General features: G+C 46.3%; 1 protein-coding gene across 1 annotated transcript in view; it reads right to left on the minus strand.

The window, feature by feature from the left end:
* Wwk (anoctamin 8 white walker) overlaps nucleotides 1-23,514 on the minus strand; it is a 39,405-nt gene that overhangs the window by 10,747 nt on the left and 5,144 nt on the right. The window contains exons 3-11 of the mRNA XM_077699387.1: nucleotides 22,484-22,728; nucleotides 20,504-20,620; nucleotides 20,280-20,416; nucleotides 16,812-16,973; nucleotides 15,659-15,811; nucleotides 14,798-14,860; nucleotides 11,670-11,742; nucleotides 9,362-9,417; nucleotides 268-342 (exon numbers count right to left, since the gene is read on the minus strand). Of these exons, the coding sequence (XP_077555513.1) occupies nucleotides 268-342; nucleotides 9,362-9,417; nucleotides 11,670-11,742; nucleotides 14,798-14,860; nucleotides 15,659-15,811; nucleotides 16,812-16,973; nucleotides 20,280-20,416; nucleotides 20,504-20,620; nucleotides 22,484-22,728 (1,081 nt within the window). The remainder of the gene's footprint in view (nucleotides 1-267; nucleotides 343-9,361; nucleotides 9,418-11,669; nucleotides 11,743-14,797; nucleotides 14,861-15,658; nucleotides 15,812-16,811; nucleotides 16,974-20,279; nucleotides 20,417-20,503; nucleotides 20,621-22,483; nucleotides 22,729-23,514) is intronic.

The raw sequence follows: 23,514 nt of genomic DNA on the forward strand, positions 1-23,514 counted from the left end.
TTGTTCTAAATTCCGATGCATTTGAATTATTGGGAGTTCCTTCCCATTGAAACATACAAGGCTGTCCCGGTGTCAGTTCGTATTAATAGCGAGTTCAAATTAACCAAGTTCAAATTAACGGGCTTTTATTGTAATACATTTACCAGGCTCACGCAACCTTCAGGCACTGCCAGTGTTCCTGAACAACTTTGAAGGTATAAATGTAACCTTGGCATGCCCGTAAATGTGCAAAACAAACAGTTCCTTTCAGAAGGAGTGGATACGAACCTCTCGAAGTTGTTCCATGTCTTGGAGGTAGAAGGCAATGTAGAAGAGTGACAGGAACGAGTTGACAAACTGGAACTGAATGCAACACTATTTAGAAACAGCACCACAGACACTGACGCTGTCACAAAACAAAAAGAGATGTTAGGGTTTGCAGCAAACAAGCTCACACACATTTCACAGCACACGCAAGAATAGAGATCGGGTTGCTACATTACAGCACACACATCAAAAACACTGAGCAAAAGGGGAATATTCAGTGAGGTTGTTGCAGACAAGGGACTAGTGGCAAACACACAAGCTTACAACACGACAGCCAAACTGTAACCGACAAAACCAAAAGAACTGCAACATAGCAAAACTAGAACATTTCTCTGTTGTTAAAGGAGCCATGAAGAGAAAACACAAGTTTGGTTCATTCAAAAGATTGTCTCGTTAGAATCATACTCACACCACTTTTAACGTAAACTTCGCTCAAATAAGCTACATAATTAGGAAAAACGGGAATGGTCATGCGACCCACCAGCTCATTTCCCGCAACAGAACCTATGATGTCACATGAGCTAAGCTCTGCGATTGGCGGAGGCTGGCAGAAGCAGACGCAAATTAGGTAGAGCTAACAAACTAGACGAACGAGCGATTTGCGCTTAAATTTAGAACACATTCTTTACAAAGCAATAAGAATCATGGGACAAACAGTGGAAGTTACGAAAGCACATGTAAACATAGAAGTACTGATGTGTTCTGCTGTTCGTACTGCGCACAGCATGCTTGGTTTAGCTGCACAGCACTACGGGGCTTGGGGTTGTCTCAGACGACACTGGCCGATTGACGCAAGCAACGGTGTCTTACGTGACCCCATTTGTCGAGCGAGCACTGTTTCAGGGAACGAATATTTTCTCCCAGAACAAAAACAAGCCAGGTTTAAATGCGGGCAAAAACAAACCAAACGCTTGCCACGGTATGGTGGCGCCATCTAGGTTACTGAACGTAAAGAAACGCGGGAACAAACCAACACCGCTGTACAGGGTGGAGACAACCTTTGAACGGTCCCGTGCCGCCGCAATTGGGCCAACGGGCTCAACGCGTTATTCTTTTCGTTTCCCACGAGACCTAGCAACGCGAAACAGACAATATGGTTCAAACTTCTTCAGTAAACCGCGTTGCGGTGATAATTTTAGCGTGGTTTTGACACAATGACTTGCTTCGGCGGCGAGCAAGCAACCGAAAATGGCGGCGCCAGCGTATACGTGTCTCTACCCTGTACGGCGGATGCGTGAATGAAGGTACTCTAGGCTGCAGAGCGGTCGGTTCCTGTGATGTCATTTGGGACCACGAAAACGCACGATTGAGCGGGAAAATCAAAATTTTAACCTAAATTGTTTAATTTCTCAGTGAATAAAGCACCGTTTGTATCCGGAGAAGCGCTGGGGGCACTATAAAACACGAAATCTTTCGAATAAAACCAACTTGCATTTTCTCTTCATGGCTCCTTTAAGCTATGTGGCCTGGCACTGTTCCTAAAATATAGGGGGGAAAAACCCATATGTGTAAAATCGGCAAACTGGGAAATGGTATAATACATCCACAACTGAAACAGTAAACAAAAATAAAATATGGAAGACGAAAGAAGTGTTCATAGCTTTCTGCTGAACACTAAAAATTAGCCAAGAAAGGCACTGCACAGCTGCCTGTGTTCTGCCCCATCTAAATCATGTCCCCACATCAGCGAAGCAGTTTTCTATTAGCTTTTCACACAAAGGCAAGCTATACTGACAAGGCTAAACAACGTGCTGAGAAGGCCTTTCTGTGGTTTGGTTGGAGAACAACCTTCTGGGAAGATAAAAAACAAAAACAAAATCAGCTTTTTCATTTTTAAGCTACTTGTCAAAGATGGTAAGCCACCACAATGTCAGCCCTCTGCTTTTAGCTTGGAGGGCCCATAAAAACAAAATACAACTTTGTTCAATTTGAAAGAACTAGTCTTTGGTAGCTCACTCAGCATCATTACATCAGCGAAAGATGACTTTTAAGTAAAAAAAAAAGAAACAGAAGAAATGCTGAAAAACTTTTAAATTTTGCACTACAGTGATGTGTTACGAACAGGAGTGATGTAACACAGGCCAGCAATAAAAAGTTATCAGTGCGTGAACTGCACATTAGTGTTCAAGTGATACGACCAAAGAGGACTAAAGGCCCCACTACAATTGCCCAGTCATGTTTCTTGGTGCAGGCTTGGGTTGGGGGCCCCGAATTTGCACAAATAATATTCTATGACATCACAGAGAAATTGCCGGAAAGCAGCTGGGGAGTTGCGACTGTTGTATATGCATTCCTTAATATCTCCAATATTTGAAGTTTGCGACAAATTGCTATTTTGGTATTGAGACAAAGCAGTCGTTTTAATGAACTAAACTTGCACTTTGTCTTCGTGGCCTCTTTAAATAAGTGCTAGCAGAAAACCACGATCCTGCAACAAGGCTGAAGGAAGACCTGCCCATTCTTGTGGTATGCGACCTGTTGAAAACACAGTTTGCCCTCTTCCTTCAAGGCCGACCATTCAAGCTTGGTACGTGTGTTGAAACACTCAAAACACTTTTGTGAGTGTGCCATCAATCGTCCTGACAGAACTGGATTTCTTGGCACCAGCTTTTTTTTGCTGATGACTGCACAAGATTTGCAGCACTGCTAATTTATTTCCCTTAGGTTCTGTGCTCTCAGAATAAAATCTCAAGTCACTGCACACACGTAATGCACACTCCTCTGTGTCCTCACCACTGTGTGTGTTCTCGTTGTGGTTTGTGGGAAAGGAAAAGGAAAGGAAGTGCACTGGGGATATTTTTGAGCTCGGCAGGGGGCTCACCTGCATACAACCCAGTGAGTTGGTGTGTTGTTTCAGTACCTTGCACAGACGTATGCGCACTAAAAACGACGCAATGCTGGGACGAAAGATACACACCCACCAAGGATCTACTAGGAAGAAGTTTGTGCCATGCCCTATTCACATTACAATGAGAATTTAGATAGTTTCACTTACAAGATCATTGTGATTTTCTGAGAATTCAGTTCCCACTTCAAGACAGTCACTTGATCATCGACTGTACAAAGTAAGGGACCACGAAGACCGAATATAAGTTTGCTTCATTCAAAAGATTGGTACATCAGATAACAATCATGCCGATTTTTTAATGCGAACATTTAATGCGAACAGTTAAGCTACATAATAACACAGCATTTGAATGCTAGCATAGAGGAAGCGCAGCAATTACTCTGTTCTTGGCACCCTTCCATGATGTACCCACCGACATTGTGTGGTGCGACATTAAAACGGTTGTCAATATTTGTAGCAACTATTTTTGTACATGGCGAGAACAGGGTCCTTACAACCAAAACACAGTCGAGCGAGTTATCAGAAGCTAGTTTTTCTTAATATGAAACAAGAATGTATTTTGCCTTCATGGTTCGTCTAAACAAATAACCAGTCGAGAATGCAGCGGTAATATGTGAAAAGATGTGAAGAAGGCACACATGCAACGGTGCAATAACAAATCCACATGCCATGTTGTAACGTGCAACATGTGTACACCAGCAGCAGCAACAACAAAGAAATTCATGCAGAAAAGAAGACTGAATCACACATGTTTTATTTATATTTGGAGGGGAAGGGGGAGGGGGCATGGCAACTAAATCTAATAACTAATTTTGTTATCTAGTTGTTTTCTCAGTGCTGATGGTGCATTAACATCTCCGTCTGCCTGCTTGGCTATCGCGTTCCACTCTGTAAGGCAAAGCTCATTACGTGTCTTGCCAAAAAATTAACTAAATTTTTTGAGGCCAGAAAAAATAAATGAAAAGCTTCGCTGCACATGACACCTTTTTGGGTGCTGTGAAACAAATTTTGAAGAAATGGACCCCTAATTATAGTTGTGCATATATAGGACGATTTCATTTAGTAAAATGCATTCACTACTTTCAAAATATACCCAAAAAAACTGCAAACTGCCTTATGCTTGCACTTTGTTGCAGACAACTGTGCTTGTGTTCCAACCTTGGTTACACAACTGGATTATAACTTGGGTAAGTTGTTTTATCTTGCCACACCCCTTTCTATATTAGAAAGTTGTAATCTCACAACTTAACCATGGATGTCACTTGAACGTCTGCTTGAATGCTAATGCACCAAACATGTCCTACAATGACTAGACCAGCTGCAAGAAAATCACATGGGACATCAACTTCTACATTTACAGGAACTCAGAAACTGGGACTATACCATAATGGCCTTGTCTAGTGCCAGAATTATAAATATATATCTCTCCCCCCCCCCTTTTGTTTTTTTTTTAAATCCACTCTGAGAGCAAGGACGGGTGCTTCTAAATTACGAATTCAGAAAAGGGGGTGGGGGCATTTTTAATTGTGAAAAATCATGACCCCGTATTTTTATGGGTTCAGTTTTCCCAATGTGCCCCCAAATATGGCCACATGAGTGCCATGAATGCATTCCTTACACTTTAAGACTCACCTTGGTGCACCCCTACATGGTTGAAATCTTCAGCACCTCCTCCTCAGCAAGAATTATTACCATGAAATCTGAAAAACCTGCGTAAACTCATGCATGCCGCCACACAATGCACATGCTTTGTACTTTTGCTGCCAACCTATGAAGAGTAGCACATGCAGTCAACCCAAACCGCTAGTGCCAAAACAAAGCAAACAAACACTGCAGTGCACCGCTGGGCCCAACAGGCTTTTCTCTACCCGTGCTACAGAATCTGACTAGAGTAAACAGCCGGCAAGCTTTTTTATACATAATGCCAAGATGTCATTATCATGCAGCATATCTTTAATTAATCAAAAGCCCTACAATGACAAAATAGTGGGTGTGCTCCTTTTTACTATGCCATGATGGCCTGTTTTGCAAAGGGAGCCCATTGCATATAAAATATAATGCACAATAAGTGTGAGTTCCTTAAACTGATTGATTGCGGGGTTTAACATGCCAAAGCTACACTTGTGCTATAAGGCGTGCCGTAGTGGAGGGCTCCAGATTAATTTCGACCACCTGGGGAACTTTAAAGGGCACTGCACTCAAATTTTTCTTTGCCCAAATTTGATCCAAATGGCGAAATCATTTGATCCAAATGGCTCATGGCGAAATCCTGAGCCTCGTACTCATGGCGCACACGAACTACCACCGTACGACCTAGCTCTGTAGCAGACGACATTTTCAACTGGCAGGGAGTCACCAAAGCACGTCCCGAGTGGCCTTTGATGGAGAAGAGGATCCTGTCCTGTGGAACTCGTGCTTTCTGGCAGCTGGAAATGCACACTGCCGGGAGCAGGGATGCATTCGCAGCAGGTTTCTCTGCTATACTGCTGTCGGCATCACACGTTTTGAGACTAACTGCACGGATAGTAATATCTGCAACTCTTTCAATGCAATACGACAGATCAGAAGCCCACAAATTACGCACGCGATTGCAATACATCTGAATAAACGTTTTTTTACTTCAAAATATTATTTTTACTCGCGAAAATAGCGCAAAGCCCGCTCGCACCTGCCTGTACATTTATCCTTCCTATTGTATATGCCACAGAAAGAAAAGGATCTTTTATGAATCCTTGACCACTTGCACTCCGGTGTGCAATATTTCCTGCGCTTGGCCTCGCCCAGTGCTAACTCTACCCTGCAGACCTTTCCTGGCGACCCAACTAGAGTTGTCCTACAGGTGGGTATAATCATTTGTGCGACTGTTTTCTCACTCGCTCAGTGAACTAAAACCAGCCTTGCTCGTGGTAACAAATATATCCGCACAAAGGCTGACCATCATCTTCGCAAAGTGTAAAAGCTAATGAAATTTCTCCACCCCTAAACAATAAATTATATTATTTTTTCAATCAAGGAATTAAGTATTTGCTTTTGTGGTGTTAGATTTAGTTTACTTAAAAGTAAAATGTTATGAACTGCACGTCCTATGTGAAAGTAAAAAACAGCGGTAGATATGCAACTTTTTTCACGTTTTAGTGCATTACCTATCGTTGGGAGTTAACATACAGTTTCAAACTGATTTTACAATTCGATCCTCACTGTGCAGAGAGGAGAAAGTTACTGCGCAGATATTTACAAAGCTGTTTGCACGTAAAGACGCAGTAAAAACAGTTCGTAGTAAATCGCCGCCCATGACAGTTTATCCCTAAAAAATCCCAGGCCCCCTCCACTAACGTGAAACCTGGGGAGGGGCAACGCATGCAGTGTATAAGTGTATTCCTGGTGCCTTGGCGTTTTAGAGATGAAACCATTTGGGGGGGGTAGAGGTATACAGCTTTGCTGTAAAAGTCTCGTGTCTTTAAAGCCCAAAGCGTTCTAGTGCAAGGATTTGGAAAGTGAGTGTCCCGGTGTGTTCTTTTAGTACGCGTTACGTTCTAGTGTGGGGTGTCAACGAGTGTCCCAGTGCTTTAGTACCATAACTACATCAACGATGACATGAGACGACGACAGCCCGAGCCCCTAAGAGGCTTCACCTCTATAAAAAAAGGAGAGATGAACAAGGCACCGGCTAACCAAGGCTGCTTTTCGATATCATACAAGCAAACATTTTTGTAAATCAGGACCTGCTTTTTTACTCCGATGCCAAGGATTGCTATTCCAGCAAGTATTCTGATGCAAAAATAACTGCTGGACAGTCTACTTCATCTCTGTTGATAGTCACAAAGTCAGAATTGCTGATAGCAACGCGATGCCCGAATTGCTTTTAACTCCATTAACCTCAGCAAAATGTTGGTGGAAGTTTTTCTGTGGAAATACAGTCGAACACGGATATATCGAACACGGGTATATCGAATTATTGTCTATATCGAACTCATAAATTATCCCCTTGAAAATTCTGTGTAAAAGTATAGGAATTCGTACGTTTATATCGAACCGTATTTTTCCCGACATCGGGTATATCGAACGCCGCGGGAGCTGGTAGGTGTTCTTCGGCGGTCGCTGCACCCCCGATTGAGGTTGAGGAGGATGTGGAGGAATGCGCGGGCATGGCGAAGGTCGGGTACAGGAGGCGACTCCTCGATAGGCTTTTGATGAACCTCCGCGTGGGCACCGAGCCCAATGTTGACCTGCTGGGAGCCATACATATGATGACAAGCGCTTGGAACGGCGTGAAGAAGGAGACCGTGGCCAACTGCTTCCAGAAGGCAGGCTTTGTGACGGCCGAACTTTCCGAAGCTTGCGAAGATGCCGACGACGACGACGAGTGCATGGGCGACACGTTTCGTGAGTTGTCGTTCCTTTTCCCGGCTGCTGTTCCAGCCGGAGTATCTCCCGACGACTTCGTGAACGCTGACACCAATGTTCAGGCTGTTTCGAGCCTCGGTGACGAGGATATTGTAGCTGCGGTCGCAGGAACCCAGGCCGATAGCTCGAGTGGTGAAGATCGTCCGGACGAGGAGGCGGCTACACAATCGTACTGCGCGGGTGAAGTGGCCGCTGCGTTCAGCTTGATTCGCCGTTGTTGCGGCGACATGGAAGGAACTGGGCTGTCGCACCTGGACGGCCTCGAGAAGATTGAGACCAGCGTCTTTAATTTCATTTCCAGGACGAAGAAGCAGGCCAAGATCAGCGATTTTTTTTTCACAGAAATAAAGCGTTCTGTTGCGTCGTGAGTGCGGAATTAGTTGTCATTCTTGAATGCGCCCATCGGTAAGTGATCGTTCGCAATAGGTGAGGTCTCAGAGCCCATATTTTTTATATCGAATTTTTCATATATCGAACTATTTTGCGATCCCCTTGGAGTTCGATATATCCGTGTTCGACTGTAGTATGAAACACGATGCCACCACGCACATTTGAAGGCTGTTGTGAGCAGCCACCAGAACTGGCACGCTCGTTTCCATTCCATCACCTACATCGCGGCCAGCCGCTGGAAATGGCCGTGTTTTTTTTGTTTTTTTTTCAGTTCCGAAAACGGCAATCTTCACGAGCTGTTTGCGTCATGCACATTTTTGTTTGAAGCGCAGTGTTTTGCAGTTAGCACTCTTTTTATGTGTACCATTAGATAACATTATTTTTACGTTGTCGAAAATTTGAGTGCAGTTGGCTTTTAATGTGCGCCAAAATCTCGACAAACGGCCGTTTTTGCTATTCACCTCCATCAGAAAAGCAGCCATCGCAGCCGGGATCGAACCCACATTTTTGGGCTTAGCAGCACAACACCTTAAAGGAGTACTGACACGAAATTTTAAAGCTGGGATAACTATGAAAAAAGCTTCCTGTGTATATGGAGATACCTCCCAGCAAGTTTCGTCCGTAACAGTTCAGTCTAACATATTTTAAATCCATTTCAATCTTTGCCCACACGAGAAACCTGCGAACGGATACCTCTTAATAATTAACATCAGCATGACGCCATCTGCTCCTACTGGCCCCAAACTGCCAACACGAGAGCCCCCGTGATGTGGCCAACACGCTGGCTGCGGTCGGCACACACTGTTCCGCCGTGTGTATCACGTCACGGTTTTGGGACTGACGTCATGCTGCCTGGCGCATGGAGATGGTGGAAACCACGGCCGTTCTGGGTGCGTGAGCGAGCACGTGTCCACACTGGCAGTGGCACGACGAGAACAGTGACGTTACGAGCGCCCTCCTGTTATGGCGCCCGTTTCGGTGTTCGTTTTAGTCAAAACCGAAACTGACACAAGTGAACAAGGCTGCAAATAATTAATGCTTCTATCGACCACCTAATGTGCCATTCTAGGATTAGTGGGTTGGTAGGCCCCCATAGCAGCTAAAAAAACACTGAACACAAAAACTTAGTGTCAGTACTCCTTCAACCACTAAGCCAGCTCGGCGGGTAATGTGATTTTTTAAAAATCAAAATAAAAAAAAGAAGCCTCATCTTAGCTATTCATCATTGGAATGCACATTAGACTTTTCATTAATTATGCCAAAGGGCATGTTACCATAATTTTAAAAAATGTTATTTAACGAAGGCTCTCACATTTGCTAAGTGTGCAGGCAAGGGAAGTGCACACTGTAGGAAGCCACGATGCCAGAGGGATGCATGCCAAGTGCCCACATACGAGTTGTGCAGGAACTGACCAGTGCAATTTTAATAATGAGCTGATCCTCGTAGTCCTGGTCCAGCCTGTAGTTCTCTGCAAGAGACAAGGTCAGGGTTCACATTAATCAGAGGCACAATCAATTGTCTCGGACAGAACATCTCTGGCAGTTATTGCAGCATTCTGACTTGGGAGAGAATAACGCCCAAACAAGCAGCACCAGATTGCGGCAACAAAAACAAGCGACTAAATAAACAAGAGAAGTCTAGCACAGCCTTGGCAGGCTGACATGGTTCAGTGTACAAAAAGGTGCAACAATAGTGCTATTTGCAGGACAGGGCAGCAATCTAGGCAGGCAGCCCCAGGTGCAGGAGGGTGTAGCCCGAAACAACCCATTCCCGTTTGAACCCGTCCTGCTTGAACCCATTCCCGAAACGCCCTTCCCGTTTACACCCGTTCCCAAAACGTCCTTCCCGTTTGACCGCTTTCTGTTTGAACCCGTTCCTAAAACACCCTTCCCGTTACAACCCGCTCCCAAAACGCCCGCCTCAAATAGTTCAGATAAGTTTGTGAGCTCGCAGTGCGCCTTTAGGCCTCCAAAACTGTGCTGGGCAAGGTAGTGTAGGTTACTGAGTAATGACTACGACATATTTTGCTCATTTTTTGCCTAAATATTTAGCGCGAGGGCAAATTCTATTTTACCTTGAATCTAACTCTACTCGGTAGATGGCGCCACCAACACGTTTTTTTTTAATGCTCTACAGATTAAGGCTACAGTATTCTCAAAACTACAATTATTGTGAATGCTTCACCCGAAAAGTGAAATATTCAAGCTACTTCAAACGAAAGCAAATACACATGAGCAACAAAATTATGCGTGATTTGCTTTGGGACTAATTCATCAGATGTCGATACTTGCGCCGCCCCGGCCAGAATACGCACCGCAAACGGTGCGCTAAAACGTGTTCTACCGTTTTCAGCGGCAAACGGCAACTCCGGCTCCCCGTAACAAGGTAACGCAAACACGGTAACGATATGCTACAACTCTCTATGCTTTTGCTTTTCCACGTACTGCGTGCCGCCTATGTATTATCTGTAAAAAGTAAACCCAAGAGAAAATACAGCTTGACGTGTTCTTTACGCTTGGATTGAAAATGTGTGCGAATTATTTTTTCCAAGCAAAAACTTCAGTTTTAAACTTCAATGGCCATTCTTTTACAGACATTTGCATATGAAGTGACCATTAGCCACACATTAAAATGAATCGTACCACTGGCTTAGCCCATAATAGTTACCACTTTCATAAAATACGTTTTTTCTGTAGTTAGCTAGACCTGGTAATTATATTTCGCAAGATCTTTTTCCTGCGTAGAAATAAAACAGTAGCCCTGTACTACCGCTACTAAATTAATAGTTGCGTTCGTTAAAACACCCAACTTCATTCTCGGCAAGCGCTACGGATGCTACAAACTGGCACTGCGACCGCGGAAAGGTTCTATTTTGTTAATTCTCGTCCTTTCTTTTTTTGTGTGTTGCATATAAGTGCATGTGCATTTGTATATGCAACCGTGGGGACTGGAACCATCACCGCTGCCGCGGAGTACGCATGCGAGCAACATGTTCCAGACCGCTCGACCAACGCAGAAGCCCACGGAAGGGTGTGGTTTCAGCTGTAATTCACCAACGCTGTACCAGGTCGGACGCAATGCAGCAACCTACGTGCTGTTTTTTAAATGGCGCCGCCCATTGTAAAACGGACCATTGCAAAAAGGTTGCAGGTTAATAGGGCGTCTGCATAGTACTTTGTTTTTCTTTACAGTGACGTAACTTCAATTTAATTTTCACGTTACGCGAATGCAAGTAATTTTTTACTTTGGGGTGCGTCAGACGTGACTCAAAACATCAGGTCGGATACAGTCGGATTAATTTCAAAAATCGCACGCCTCGGTCCGAGTCACCCGAGTCGAAACTGGGTTCGTTATTCCGGGAAGGGGCTAAATGGGAAAATACGAAACGGGAAGGGCGTTTTGTACCAGGTTGAAGCGGCACGGAACAAAGGAGAAGGTTCAGACGGGAACGGGTTCAAATGGGAACAGGCGAGATGGGAAAGGGCAAAAAGGGAAGGTCGTTTTGCGCCGGGTTGAAACGGGAGGGAACAAGTGGGAAGGATGACAAGGGAATGGGTTCAAACGGGAACCTCCCGTGCAGGAATGGCGCTTGACAGCCACGACATCTACAGTCATCACATCCCACCTTCCAACTGATAACCCTCCTGTTCCTTTGTCCGAGCACTTAAGTACGGATGCCTGTAGGGCGTAGCAAGTGATTCTGAAGCAGTGAGCGCTCACCCATGTCATTGAGCCAGAGGGCGATGCGGTAGTAGACAGTATCCAGCACATGAATCACCACGGCCAGCAGCACCTGTGACAGCCATGACCAGTAATTGGCAGCATTACACTTACATTCACACTTTGAAATATTGTGCCCCAAAAAAGCAGCAGGTCAGCTTTTGCTTTTGCTTGCATTCTACATACCCATTCTTTTTCTTTAGTTCTTTTTTCTTTTTTTTTGTTCTTTGTGCTTCTGACATTCTTTTTTTTTCTTGTCTTTTATTTTGTTTTTTTTATTGTGTGCTATAAAATACTGCTACCTACCTCTTCTGTAATGCCCTACAAGCCTTGACGGTACTCTAATAAATAAATAAATTATGCCGCTCTACAAGGTGCAACCACCCATGGTTCTGTAATTGACCACTGCGAGTTGGTCTATTGATTAGTAGAATGCATTAAATCTGGTGTACACCCCATTTGATAGGGGCAGTTTTACGTCTCACACTAGCTTCCTCACCCTCAAAACATTTTCCCAGGGAAGGGCACTTTCAAAGAGGTGTTACATGGGAAGGCATCCCTGAACCCGGCTCCATTGCCTCCATCGTGTGTGGTAGCGTGGTGGTCGAGTGGTCAGCTAAAGTTGCTGTCTTGGTGATGACAACAAGAAGCCGAAGGCAAACTTAGAGGCCAACTGCACTCAAAATTTCAACCTCTTGATTTTCGTATAGTCTGCCTAAAAATACTGCAATATACAAGACATGACAGCTGAAATGAGCATATCCGCGGCGCAAACGACCATCAAAAATCTGAGATTTTGAAACAGAAATTGAGAAGAGCAGGGCCATTACGGCCAGGCTGAAGAGACACTCCAGCCCCAGCCAGCGAGCGAATGGCCGCACGTGGCTGGCCAGCCGGCAGGGCTGAAACATGGCGGCACATCCGCTTCCATAGCTCGGACAAAAGGAACGGAAAAGGGCCGGTTGGCGCTCTCGGGCGGCGGCAGAGAGCAGTATGGAGGGGCTTTATCCCTGCCATGCTAATACTACTAGCAATTCAGCTAGAGCTCTCTCTGGTTGAACACATAACAAGCTATTGCACAGTCACAATTTTCCCGATGCAGGCCAAGTTAGTAATGAAAGGAATGCGCCACTAAAATTACAGTCGCCTTTGCTAACAGCCTTCCAACAAAAATAGCTTGGTTGAATTTGTCTCACAGCAGCCAATAGTTGCCGGAAAACAAAGGAGTGATCGTTTTCGGTGAATGGAACAGACTTCCCAGTGTGAAAGCACGTCCCCAAAACGTCGAGACGCTCGAGACGGTCTGAAAACCCTGAAGCTGCCGTCCGCTTTGCTATGCTTGCTGACTACACCACTTCTGGCGTCGACACTGATATCCGCCGAGGACAGACACTGTCATACGAAACTCGGACGGATGATTTTCCACGCATTTTAGCGAGCCGGGCAATGCCGAGAGCAGCTCATGGTAATACGACTTGAAAGGACACACAAGCACTCGAAGTGGGCAATAGTGTCTGCCCTCTGTTACTATCTGCGGTTAAGTTTTATGCTTCCTTGAAGGAAAAAATATGAGCTAAGTCATAATTTAGGCTCACTTGGTCGATACAATGACATATACAAAATATTGCAAACTCAGTCAATGGTAGGGCACGTGGGTCCCCGTGTTGCGTCGTCATATCCGGAGGCTTCGGGTGTGATGTAGGCAGTACCCCATTTACTTGTATTTGTAGACGTAAAAATGAAATAACTTTCTCATTTCCGCACCAATCCTCATAATTATTTTTGCGTCTGTATCTGAACGACACAAACGGAGGGCCAGAAAAGTACCCGTAAGAAAAGTGTTGCAGGGGTCTTTTAACCCTTTGAGGGTTTTTGCCGTACGTGTACTGCGACGGTTTTCCGTCCCGCAAGTCTTTGCCGTACGGGTACGATTTCGAGCATCCGTTTGAAATTTCGCGCCATATTAACGATGCATGCTCCCTGGGAGGTGCTGCCACCTCCTGGGACTTACAAGAAGTGTTTGAAATTTGATTGTGCTACCTTCTTGCGGTGAAAAACAGAACTCTCCGGCTTCGGCGCGTTACGCCGTCTGTACGTGTCAACGCGTTTCGTGGTTTCAGTTTCGCCACGTGATCGCATCGGAGGCGCGCGAAACTTGATCGGCGCTCGCTATCAGGGGCGACGGAAGTTGATTTCGATCTATATTGGCGCTGCTCTTATCTTGTTTATTACCCACGCTCACTAGGTATTCTTGCCCTCCTTGCTTGGAACTGAAGTAACCTACTCGGAGACTCCGTTGCGGGGGCGGCGGAAGTTGATTTCTATCTATATTGGTGCTCCTATTAGCTTGTTTATCACCGGCGCGCATGAGTTATTCTCGCTCTCCTCGTTTACTGGGTTGCCTTCGAGTTCTTCAGATGCACGGCAAAGCGGCGATATGGCCCAACGAAGTGCCCGTTCTGATGACACCGACCGCGATGACTCTTCTGACTCTGAGTTTGCTCCTTTCACCGAGTCTGAATCGGAAGACAGACTTTCTTCGGAAGAAGACAGCTCATTTTCGGACACGCGCTTTATGCGTGCAGACTGCAATAAGGCACTGTGCCTAGACCCGTGTTTCAAGGTATACCACACTCTGAAATACTATTGAACATTTTTCAGTTCTAAGTGATGCTGACCCCAAAATACTGTTCCTGATAATTTTTTACCATTTAATCTAGAGTTTAGACATTTTGTACATTCCAAATCCGCAATAAACTAATTTGACCACCAGGGAAAGTTTTTTTCAAAAAAATTCGACCCTCAAAGGGTTAAACTACTTGACTTGGAATACTACATTCGAGTTCAGCTTGAAAATTACTGATTGATTGTAGGGTTTAACACGCCGACGCAACGCAGGCGATGAGGCGCGCCGTAGTGGAGGGCGCCGGATTAATTTTGACCACCTGGGGATCTTTAACGTGCGGCAAAATCTCGTACACACAGCCGTTTTTGCTTTTCGCCTCCATCAGAAAAGCGGCCGCCGCGGCCGGGAACCAAACCCGCGTACTCGTGCTCAGCAGCACAGTGCCTTAGCCAATGGGCCACCGTAGCGGGTTTGAAAATTACTGAACGCCTGCCCGACTCACCTTAGGCAGGAAAGAGAAGTTCCCCAGGAAGTGCCTCTGCACTCGCCATTCATCCCACCAGTGCTGCACACCACAAAGCACAGAAGAGCAAACACATCACTCTTTCTGTTGCCACTGGTCCCGACTCAAAAAGAAAAAAAATGTAGAATGCAGTGCCACGGTTGCCACACCTTTTGACATAGTTTTAGTTGACTGAACAGGCGGCACCATTAAGTAGCTTTCTTCACAGCTTCACGCTGCACAGCAAGCATACCCCAACTATTACCTAGCAGGCAATTCAAATATGATACAGGGCAAAATGCAGAGCCAAATTCATAATACGAGCAGTGCCACAGCAGTGGGCCCATGATTAATACAACTGAATTTAATCCCTGCCAGTAAAAACAGACAGCGCTGCTCCAAAACTATTTTTAGGCTTCATTTTCCTATTCTCACTCATTTTCACAGTAAACCTCTCTCACCAACTAAACTCAATTTTTTTTCCTTACGGGGCACAGCTACTTTCAGTTCTGTAGAATGCATTACTGCCTGCATAGGTGTCAGAAGAGGTAGTTAGGTGGAGATGGGGGAGGATCAGAGGAGCCTTCTTTCTGACATGACCCTTTAATGCAATCCCTTTCCTGCATTTCACACCTTACACATTACTGCCTCCTCGTGAAGTAAATGCTCCCGGCAGTAGCTTGTACGTCTTCCACACGAAAATCACCAGGAAAAGGCTGCTTGCACACAAGTATGAGCCCTGCTTAGGACAGAGAAAGGTCACAACTGAGGCGCTATAACGTCCACGACCCATGCTTGACGAGCAGCAGCCACCCTCTAAGGCACGGACAAGCAAGAGCAGACGCAGCTGCTGAGTGTCACCTGCAGCTGGAAGATGAGGAAGACTGCCAGCACGACAAGCAGGAGGCATCCAGCCACCACGGGTAGCGTGACCAGGTAGCGGAACAGGTGCCGCTTCCAGCTCGGGTAACTGGGCTCCAGGCGCCCCGTCACTGCGCTGCGGCTGGGCTCACCCTGCAAGTGCAGGGCACAGCAGGGCTCACGACAGCGCAAGTCTCGGAGCCCACAGGCGGGATGACCCCGCTGGCAACAGGCCGATTACCCAGCAAGCCTTAATGAATACATTGTCACATTTCAACAACCAATCCTTTTATGCCACCAAAGGGCTCCCACATGGCCAAAGTTGCCATACACAATGGACCTTTTCCCAGTACCGGTCCTCCTAACGGCCACCGCAGCAAACTAAGAAATGGCAGTCAGAAACGCCCCCCCAAAAGGTCTCGCTGCCGAAAAACTCGTGCACAAAATATTCTTGCCCTGCAGTCCCTCTCGCAGCTACCCATTACCAGTTCCTTTCTGATGAATGCCACAGTTGCAGGTGCACATTCCAGTGACTAATCTGAACTGGTTGAAGCACCATTTTTCTTTATTTCTTTTTCTTTATTTCCATTTTTGTTACTCCCTAACTGGCAGCCATGTGCTCGCAGCATGGTTATCCTCAAACGTCTTGCCCCTTCTCTTTGTAAGCGTTTTTTGTGTGCACATACGAAATCACCAGGAGCTGTTGAAAAAAAAGGAAACGAAAACGTGCAGCACTAGAAAGCATAGCCACTCTACGAGCAGCAAGCTGAGGGAGCGCCCTTTGTTTATTTTGCTCAATGCGACCGCCGAAAATGGCGAACCGGGAGACAAGGCCTGCGCAGATCACTACAGGAAAAAGGTCCATTAAAAATATTTTCACACTCCTGTCGCAAAAGCTAAACACAAGAACATCAAGTGCACATAACTGAACTGGGAACACATGCCCTTCTTGTTGCCCAGAATTACTTTCAAGACAGCACCCACAGAGAAAGGCTTCAAATTTGTATATTTATTTACTAACAGTATGAAACGCATAACGGCGGACTGCCACGGACAAATCTAGACCACCCGGGGGTATTTTAACATGCACCCAAATCTCGACCTGCGGGCATCTTGGTGGGGGGGTCAGCCCCTGCGTGCCACAGTAGCTCACCCTGAACTGTGGCCTGGGCTCGACGAGCAGCTCGCTCTGCTCATCCAGGGTTCCCCACTGGTAGGAGAGCTCGGCCGAGTACCGCTTCCACATCTCCAGGTAGATGGTGGCCCACAGCATGTTCAGCAGGGTGAAGCCCACCAGGCACGCGTCCTCCTGCACCTGCATTCCTCTCTTCCTTGTCGTCCTTCCTTTGCCTCACATGCGGCAACCATGTTTTGCGCTCTGAGTACTCTGAAACTATGGGGACACAGCTGCAGATACAGTCCAGCCCGCTTATAACGAACACATCGGGAAACGGAAAATATTTCATAACATCTGCTTTTCATTATATCTGGACATAAAAATCTATGTATACAAATGGCAACGGGAAACGAAGATTCGTTCGTTTTAGCCGGGATTTTGTTAAAACCGGTTTCGCTATAAGTGGGCTATACTGTACTAGGCTTGGGGCCTCGCAGAAACCCCTCAGGATTCGTACAGGCTTCAAAAGCAAAAATTCAAGGGTTTTCAAGGACTTTCAAGGACCAGAAAACATATTTTAAAGGTCCCCATCTAATGTTTAATCTGGGATTACTTATAACTTCTTCAACACAATGCAGACGATTTTTTATTGCACAATGCCTCAGCACATTAGTGCACATTTAGACGGGCGCCAACGGGTCCGTGAATGCTCCCCCAGCTTTATTTTTATTTCATGGTTGTTATTTAGAGGTTTTTCTTTTTTCTTGGTTTTTTGCTCGGGCAGTTTGATTTCAAAACTTCGTTAATGTTGCCTGCATCGCCTGCTTTGTTAGCAAGAGTACCAGCTGAAATTAAATCAGCAAGTGTTGCTGCAAGGCAGGACAAACTATGTACTTGTCTACCATTTGCACGTACAAGCAAACGCAGATGGAGTGTATGAGGCACAGCAAACATGCAATGGGCATACGTCCACAGACTAGATGGAAGATGCTAGAGAACAGAAGCCAGCTTTCACTGAATTGTATCGTGACATGGATTGGATTGAGAAGTGTCTGCTCCCAGTGTTGCCTCGTAATAATAAAAATCCACCAAACTTGTAATTTCACGCAATACACTGAAACTTGATTGTTACAATGTTTCTTTACATTTGTTAACACCTAAAATCCATGACAAACGCTTTAAATTCTTGTGAAAAGACAGGGCCATTGATTCTCTCCAGAAAAATCAAGGGTATTCAAGGACCATTTAAAAATTCCAGGACTTTCCAGGCCTTGAAATTGACACTTCTATATTCAAGGGTTTTCAAGGTTTTCAAGGACCTGTGCGAACCCTGCCCCTGCTTTTTGATAAAGGAAAGCATGGCCGACCAGTGTCTTTCCAGTCGCACATATTTTTTATGCAAGTTTCTGTAATCTGCCCCAGCCCCTGCAGAGCTAATTTCAATGTGCAACAGTATGAGCACGCAACAGAAGTGACTGGCTGCACATTGCACAGAGGATGCAGAAAAAGAGCTGATATCCCGGCTGATATCATCTTTCGGGCAAACCTACCCTTTCTCCACCTCTCTGCATTTTTCAAAAATGCTAAGGAAAGCAATGCTTTCGCGCTGTGTTGGCTATGCTTTGCATGGGAACCACTCAACTACCTTTTCTTTCCATGCACACAAAAGAAGCAAACTCAAGATTCATAGGGGTACACATGGGACAGTGGACCTATTAACCCTCCATATCAGTTCCTTCCACTGTGCTGCTTTTTCGTGTTCATCTGTACAAAAGCACGGCGATCACAGGTGAACAAAAAACACTTTTTTTTTGCAACAGCAAGTGAAAGCTTAAAGCACCATGGCATCTACTTCACTAATGTGGGCCATTTGCAGGTGTTCATTTTCTGTCACACTACCCTCCTGCATGCCCAAAGCATCATGCCAGCTCTGTTCACAGCAAATGTTCATTCATTCAGAGTGTGCATTTTTCTGGTGTCTCTAGCCACTTCACAAAGCAGTAACAGTTCTAGGTGAACAACGAATGAAAATGCTGCGTCTCAGGAAGTCATCGCGTGATCAGCGAATGCGTGGCGGCGCGCCCTACTCTGCCGTTATCTCGCAGTGCGTCACCGCAACCAAACATGTTGTTGCAAATCTTGTTTGAACCTCCTGCGCAAATGTCACATTGTTCGGATGAGCCGCCAACAGAGAAGGAGCATCTGACAAAAAGCGTGAGGGGGAGGGTGCTCTTCGACGACAACGCATGGCAAAAGTGTGAAGGGGAGGCAGTGAGAGAAATGACGCCGTAGCAGCGCGTGCCGTCCTCCCCTCACACTTTCACCAGACGCTTGCTCAGTTACACAGACATCGCCGCCACCAGCGCCACACACCACGGTACCGGGCATCGAAGTGCTGCGCACTAAAAGACTTTGTACAGCAAGCAGCTATCACAGCATCACCTGCACCGGGGGAAATGCTCAGATGCACAGGTGCATGATGTACACTGCAAAACCTTCATAGACAACCTGTACGTCTTAAAATATGCAGGTATTGTTCGATGCTGAGAAAAGATAGAGAATATTTTGGTACGCATTACAGTAATCGAAAAGGCCCTCTTTTGACACCGAAGCTGTTTAGCAAATTGTAATTTTTCGTGTCCTCAGTTACTAATACCAAGACATTGCCGAGTGCACGCACGCGAGCGCGAGCCTTGTGGCAACTGCCCGGCGGCAGTTAAAAAAAAAACCAGGACAATGCCGAGTGCTCGTGTGTGCATGCCTCGCGGCGACCACCCAGCATCCCCGGTGCACGTTTGTCAAGCCAAGCATACCTACTTAGGGAGATTGGCCAGGATTGGCCAAGACTGGCTAAAAAAGAACCTCCAGCATTCGCCGCAATCGTGGCAACACTTGCTCGGAATGAGAAAAACACGTCATAGCGTACGCCCCTCCAAGGTGAAGTCCAATGATTACCACTTCCAAAAAAAAAAAAAAGAAAGAACTTCACAGGAATAGCAACAATGATGGAGCAAGGGTCGTTGCAGCAGCGAAGAAGCTAATTGGCTCAATCGTGAACTTAAACCTTCGTGGTGGTCGTGAAGGTTGTGTACAGCTTCGCTACCTTCAGGTCTTTTACATTAGCGTGAGCTTCCTTCATTTTTTTTTTAGTATTGATCTCGCATGGCCACACGTTTTCACCCTACACGTTTTCGTTCGCTACAAGCATTCGTTATTTTCGGATAAATACCATTTTCATCCAGCCTCTCCTTTAAATGCTCGCGCAATAAAACTGAGTTTTCCCTGTAAACCTGGTTTATGAACCTGAAGAGCCTCAAGTATCGTGAGAACCAGTATAGGGTGCAGCAAGATTACAGTCATTAATACAGTCCCACCACACTGATTCCTCACAAGTTACTCGCCTGCACTCAGAGCACCAGGCCACTGTGAAAAGGCCACAGCGACGATTGTTCCCAATGTTGCCCAGCAGCCTTGCTGCCAGCAAATGCGTCCACTGTGACTCACCTGCTGGCCATGCGAGCCGCCGCAGGAGAGGCCCACCAGGAGGCCCACCAGGGCCGGCAGGGCCAGCGCCCAGGTGTAGTGTCCCAGCCAGGCAAAGTACATGGCCACCTTGGCGCCAAAGTAGTGGCGGATGCGCTCTGCAACACACCAGCAGGGGAGGAGGAGGAGAGTGAGTGCTGTGTCCCAGCCTCCCCCACCAAAGAGCGAGTGCACGCTCTCCTCACCCAGCGGCTGCCGCCGAAAGAAGGCCAGCACCCAGTGGCGCTTGAGCCAGTCCAGGTCCTTGCAGGAGTGCAGGGCCACCAGCTGGCTGAGGAGGCCCTCGGCTAGGCACCACTCCACTGCGCAGGGCAAAAAGTAGGGGTCGCTCACAAAGGGAGGCCACGGACACTCGGAAGGCCGTATTATGCATCACTCCCCCCTCCATCCATCATATTACACATAATTCCAAAATGTATCATACAGGGCACCCTGCTGTTTTACCTCCCTAGATCAACACCCGAGTTTAGGCTGTAGCACAACATCAACTGCACTAAAATTTCTGCATCGTGTTCAGCACTGGCACAATTGAACTAAATTACTAACTGCTACAACCCACTAAAGCGCGTTTGTCTCAAGGCGATTAGGTCCACTGGAAATTGCATTCAAGAAAGAAAGTGAGGAACGTCATTTGAAACTATATCTCCAAATGTGATAGCAAGTACAAAGAATGTACAGGGCCCAGAGATCTCATAGAAGAGGAGAAACGGTGTTGCATCGATAATTAGTACGATAAAGTGAGCGCAGCCAAATATAATGCAAAAAAATTGCAGTATTGTATACTATTACAATAATAATCAATTGAAAAACACACGTAAGCACAGTATACATTGATTTCAAAATGTACTACTTTTATCATAATACATTCTTTACACTGAAGGTTTTTCAATCCATAACTTACAGTCTCACTGCTTAAGACTCCGGTCAGTAAAGTGCTCACTCTTGCAAAGTTAGTTCAGATAAATTTTTATGCCACAGTGATGACTACCCTCACTTACAGTCCATTTTGATTGATTATGAGGTTTAACATGCCGATGCTATACAAACAATGAGGCATGATGTAGTGGACGGCTCCAGATTAATTTTTATTTTAACGTGCGCCGAATCTCGAACACACATTTTCACCTTTCGCATCAAATCTCAAACGAACACACGCCTCTTTTCACCTTGAAATCTTGAACACACGCTTTCGTGTTTTCGCTTTTTGTCTCCATCAGAAAAGCGGCTGCCACGGCTGGGTATTGAACTTGTGTCCTTCAGCTCAGCAGCACAATGCCATAGCCACTAATCCACGGCAGTAGGTACAGTCCATTTTCACCAACTTCTCTGGGGGCCAACAAGGTTTTTTGGAGACCACTATAGTTCCCAGGGGGCAAATAGAGTTAACAGCCAGCAAACCACTTCATTAAATGGCCCCTCCTCAGAAATTTTGAGCATGTGCACACAGTACGGTTTCTAGAATTTCGTATTTAAATATTTCCCCTCCTATACTAATACAACATAGTAACAACCGCTTATTACGGTTTCGTAAAACTTACAGTGTGATTCAACAAAGACGATAGAAAGATGACAAACACAAGTGCTTGTGTTTGTCGTCTTTCTGTCGACCTTGTTGCATCGCGCTCTAAGTTTTACCAAATATGCGCCAATTTGCCCAACAGTTTGAGATTTTTTCAGTTGTTTACGCACCCACCCTTTGTGCAACTCCTGCGCTATGAAGCAAAAGGAAGTAGTATGCCCGACTTCACTCTGTAACCCAACACTGCTCCCCAAGTGGCATATGTCTTCGTGTGATACAGAACGTCACAGGCTGCGCCCCGAACCTAAAGCGACTTAAAACATATCAAATCATCATTTATAACAAAAACAACATAGAAAATTGAGTTCTTCCGCAAAAAAAAAAAAAAAAAGAATTGAGTTTAGAAAAAAAAATCGAAATAAAAAATCAAAATAGACCTGCTGAGGCTCGAACCCAGGGCGTCAGTGCAAGTACCCAGAACTCTACCTCGAGGCCATAGAGCTGGAACGGCGGGATCACCTTAGCAGCAGCTCGATAGAATAGCCCACACAGTGACATCAAACATCACGCGGGGCACTGTGCAGTGAAGCGTTTGGAAACACGCTGACCGGAAGCCCCACCCACCCAGTAGGGAGCCCCTTGTTACCCAGGCACTGGCCCTCGAGGCAGGGTGTGTGGTGTCCCGAGGAGGGCCCCGGGTGGTCCCCGGGCCCCGCGGCCCGGAGGCCCTCGCGCAGCCAGTGCAGCATGACCCGCTGGCGCTCCTGGCCGCTCAGCTGGCCGGCCCCCTCAAAGCAGTCCTGCTCGGCACACGAGAACTCCCGGTGGCCCCCGCCCCACTCGGGGCGCAGCCGCTTGCGCATGCGCAGCTCCTCCGCACCCCGCAGCAGCCTGCACCACATGCACACGGGAGGTCCCCGCAGGGGTTGCTCAGAGGGGCAGCATCACGGTGACAACAAGCAACCGCGCAAAAAGAGGGCTCCCTTTTTCTATATACTAACAAACATTTCCTTAGCCAGTAAGGCCTCAAAGTGCTAGCTGCAGCAGCTGTAACTCCAATAAAGTGAGGGAGAAGTAGGGTAACTTCTGTGCATTTGCACACAAGGTACGCAACAGCAGCTTTGAAGCCTTCTCACAGTTGCATCAGACCAGCACCGTGACACTTTGCCTCGGTTGCTGTGTCCGCCCCCCCTGCCATTCGTGCCCACCAAATCGCAAGCAAATGCGGCATGGAGCCATACCTCCCTACAGTGGCCTCGGTACCACCAAGTGTGCGTTCAGCAGAGGCACACGTGCTCTGGCAGCTGAGTCCACAGGTGCACTCGCAACGAGACATTACGACCGCATTCATGTAGTTGTGCCGTTCTGTGCAGAGCTCCCCTAGCCAGGCTGTCATTTCACAGTTCATTTTGCCATCACAGGTGCACTGCAGCAGTTGCAGGGAACCATCAAGGTCTACACCCAAGTTTCATTTGTACAGCTACTCACTCACGTTAAAACGCTCTTGTGGGCCCAACTTCCATATCCCTCCACTACTGCACCCCTTGTAGCCCAAATTTCCCCGCGTGAAACCATAAATTTGAATTGAAATTGCGCGGCCTGTTCCTGTTGCTGTGTAAGCGCTAGTTACTATTTCAACATACTTCAAAAGGAACTTCCTTTCAATTGCATTTGCAT

The sequence above is a fragment of the Haemaphysalis longicornis genome, unplaced genomic scaffold (assembly GCF_048455015.1).
Source record: "Haemaphysalis longicornis isolate Haplotype H1 unplaced genomic scaffold, Haemaphysalis longicornis Haplotype H1 scaffold_2, whole genome shotgun sequence".
Taxonomy (NCBI): Eukaryota; Metazoa; Arthropoda; class Arachnida; order Ixodida; family Ixodidae; genus Haemaphysalis; species Haemaphysalis longicornis.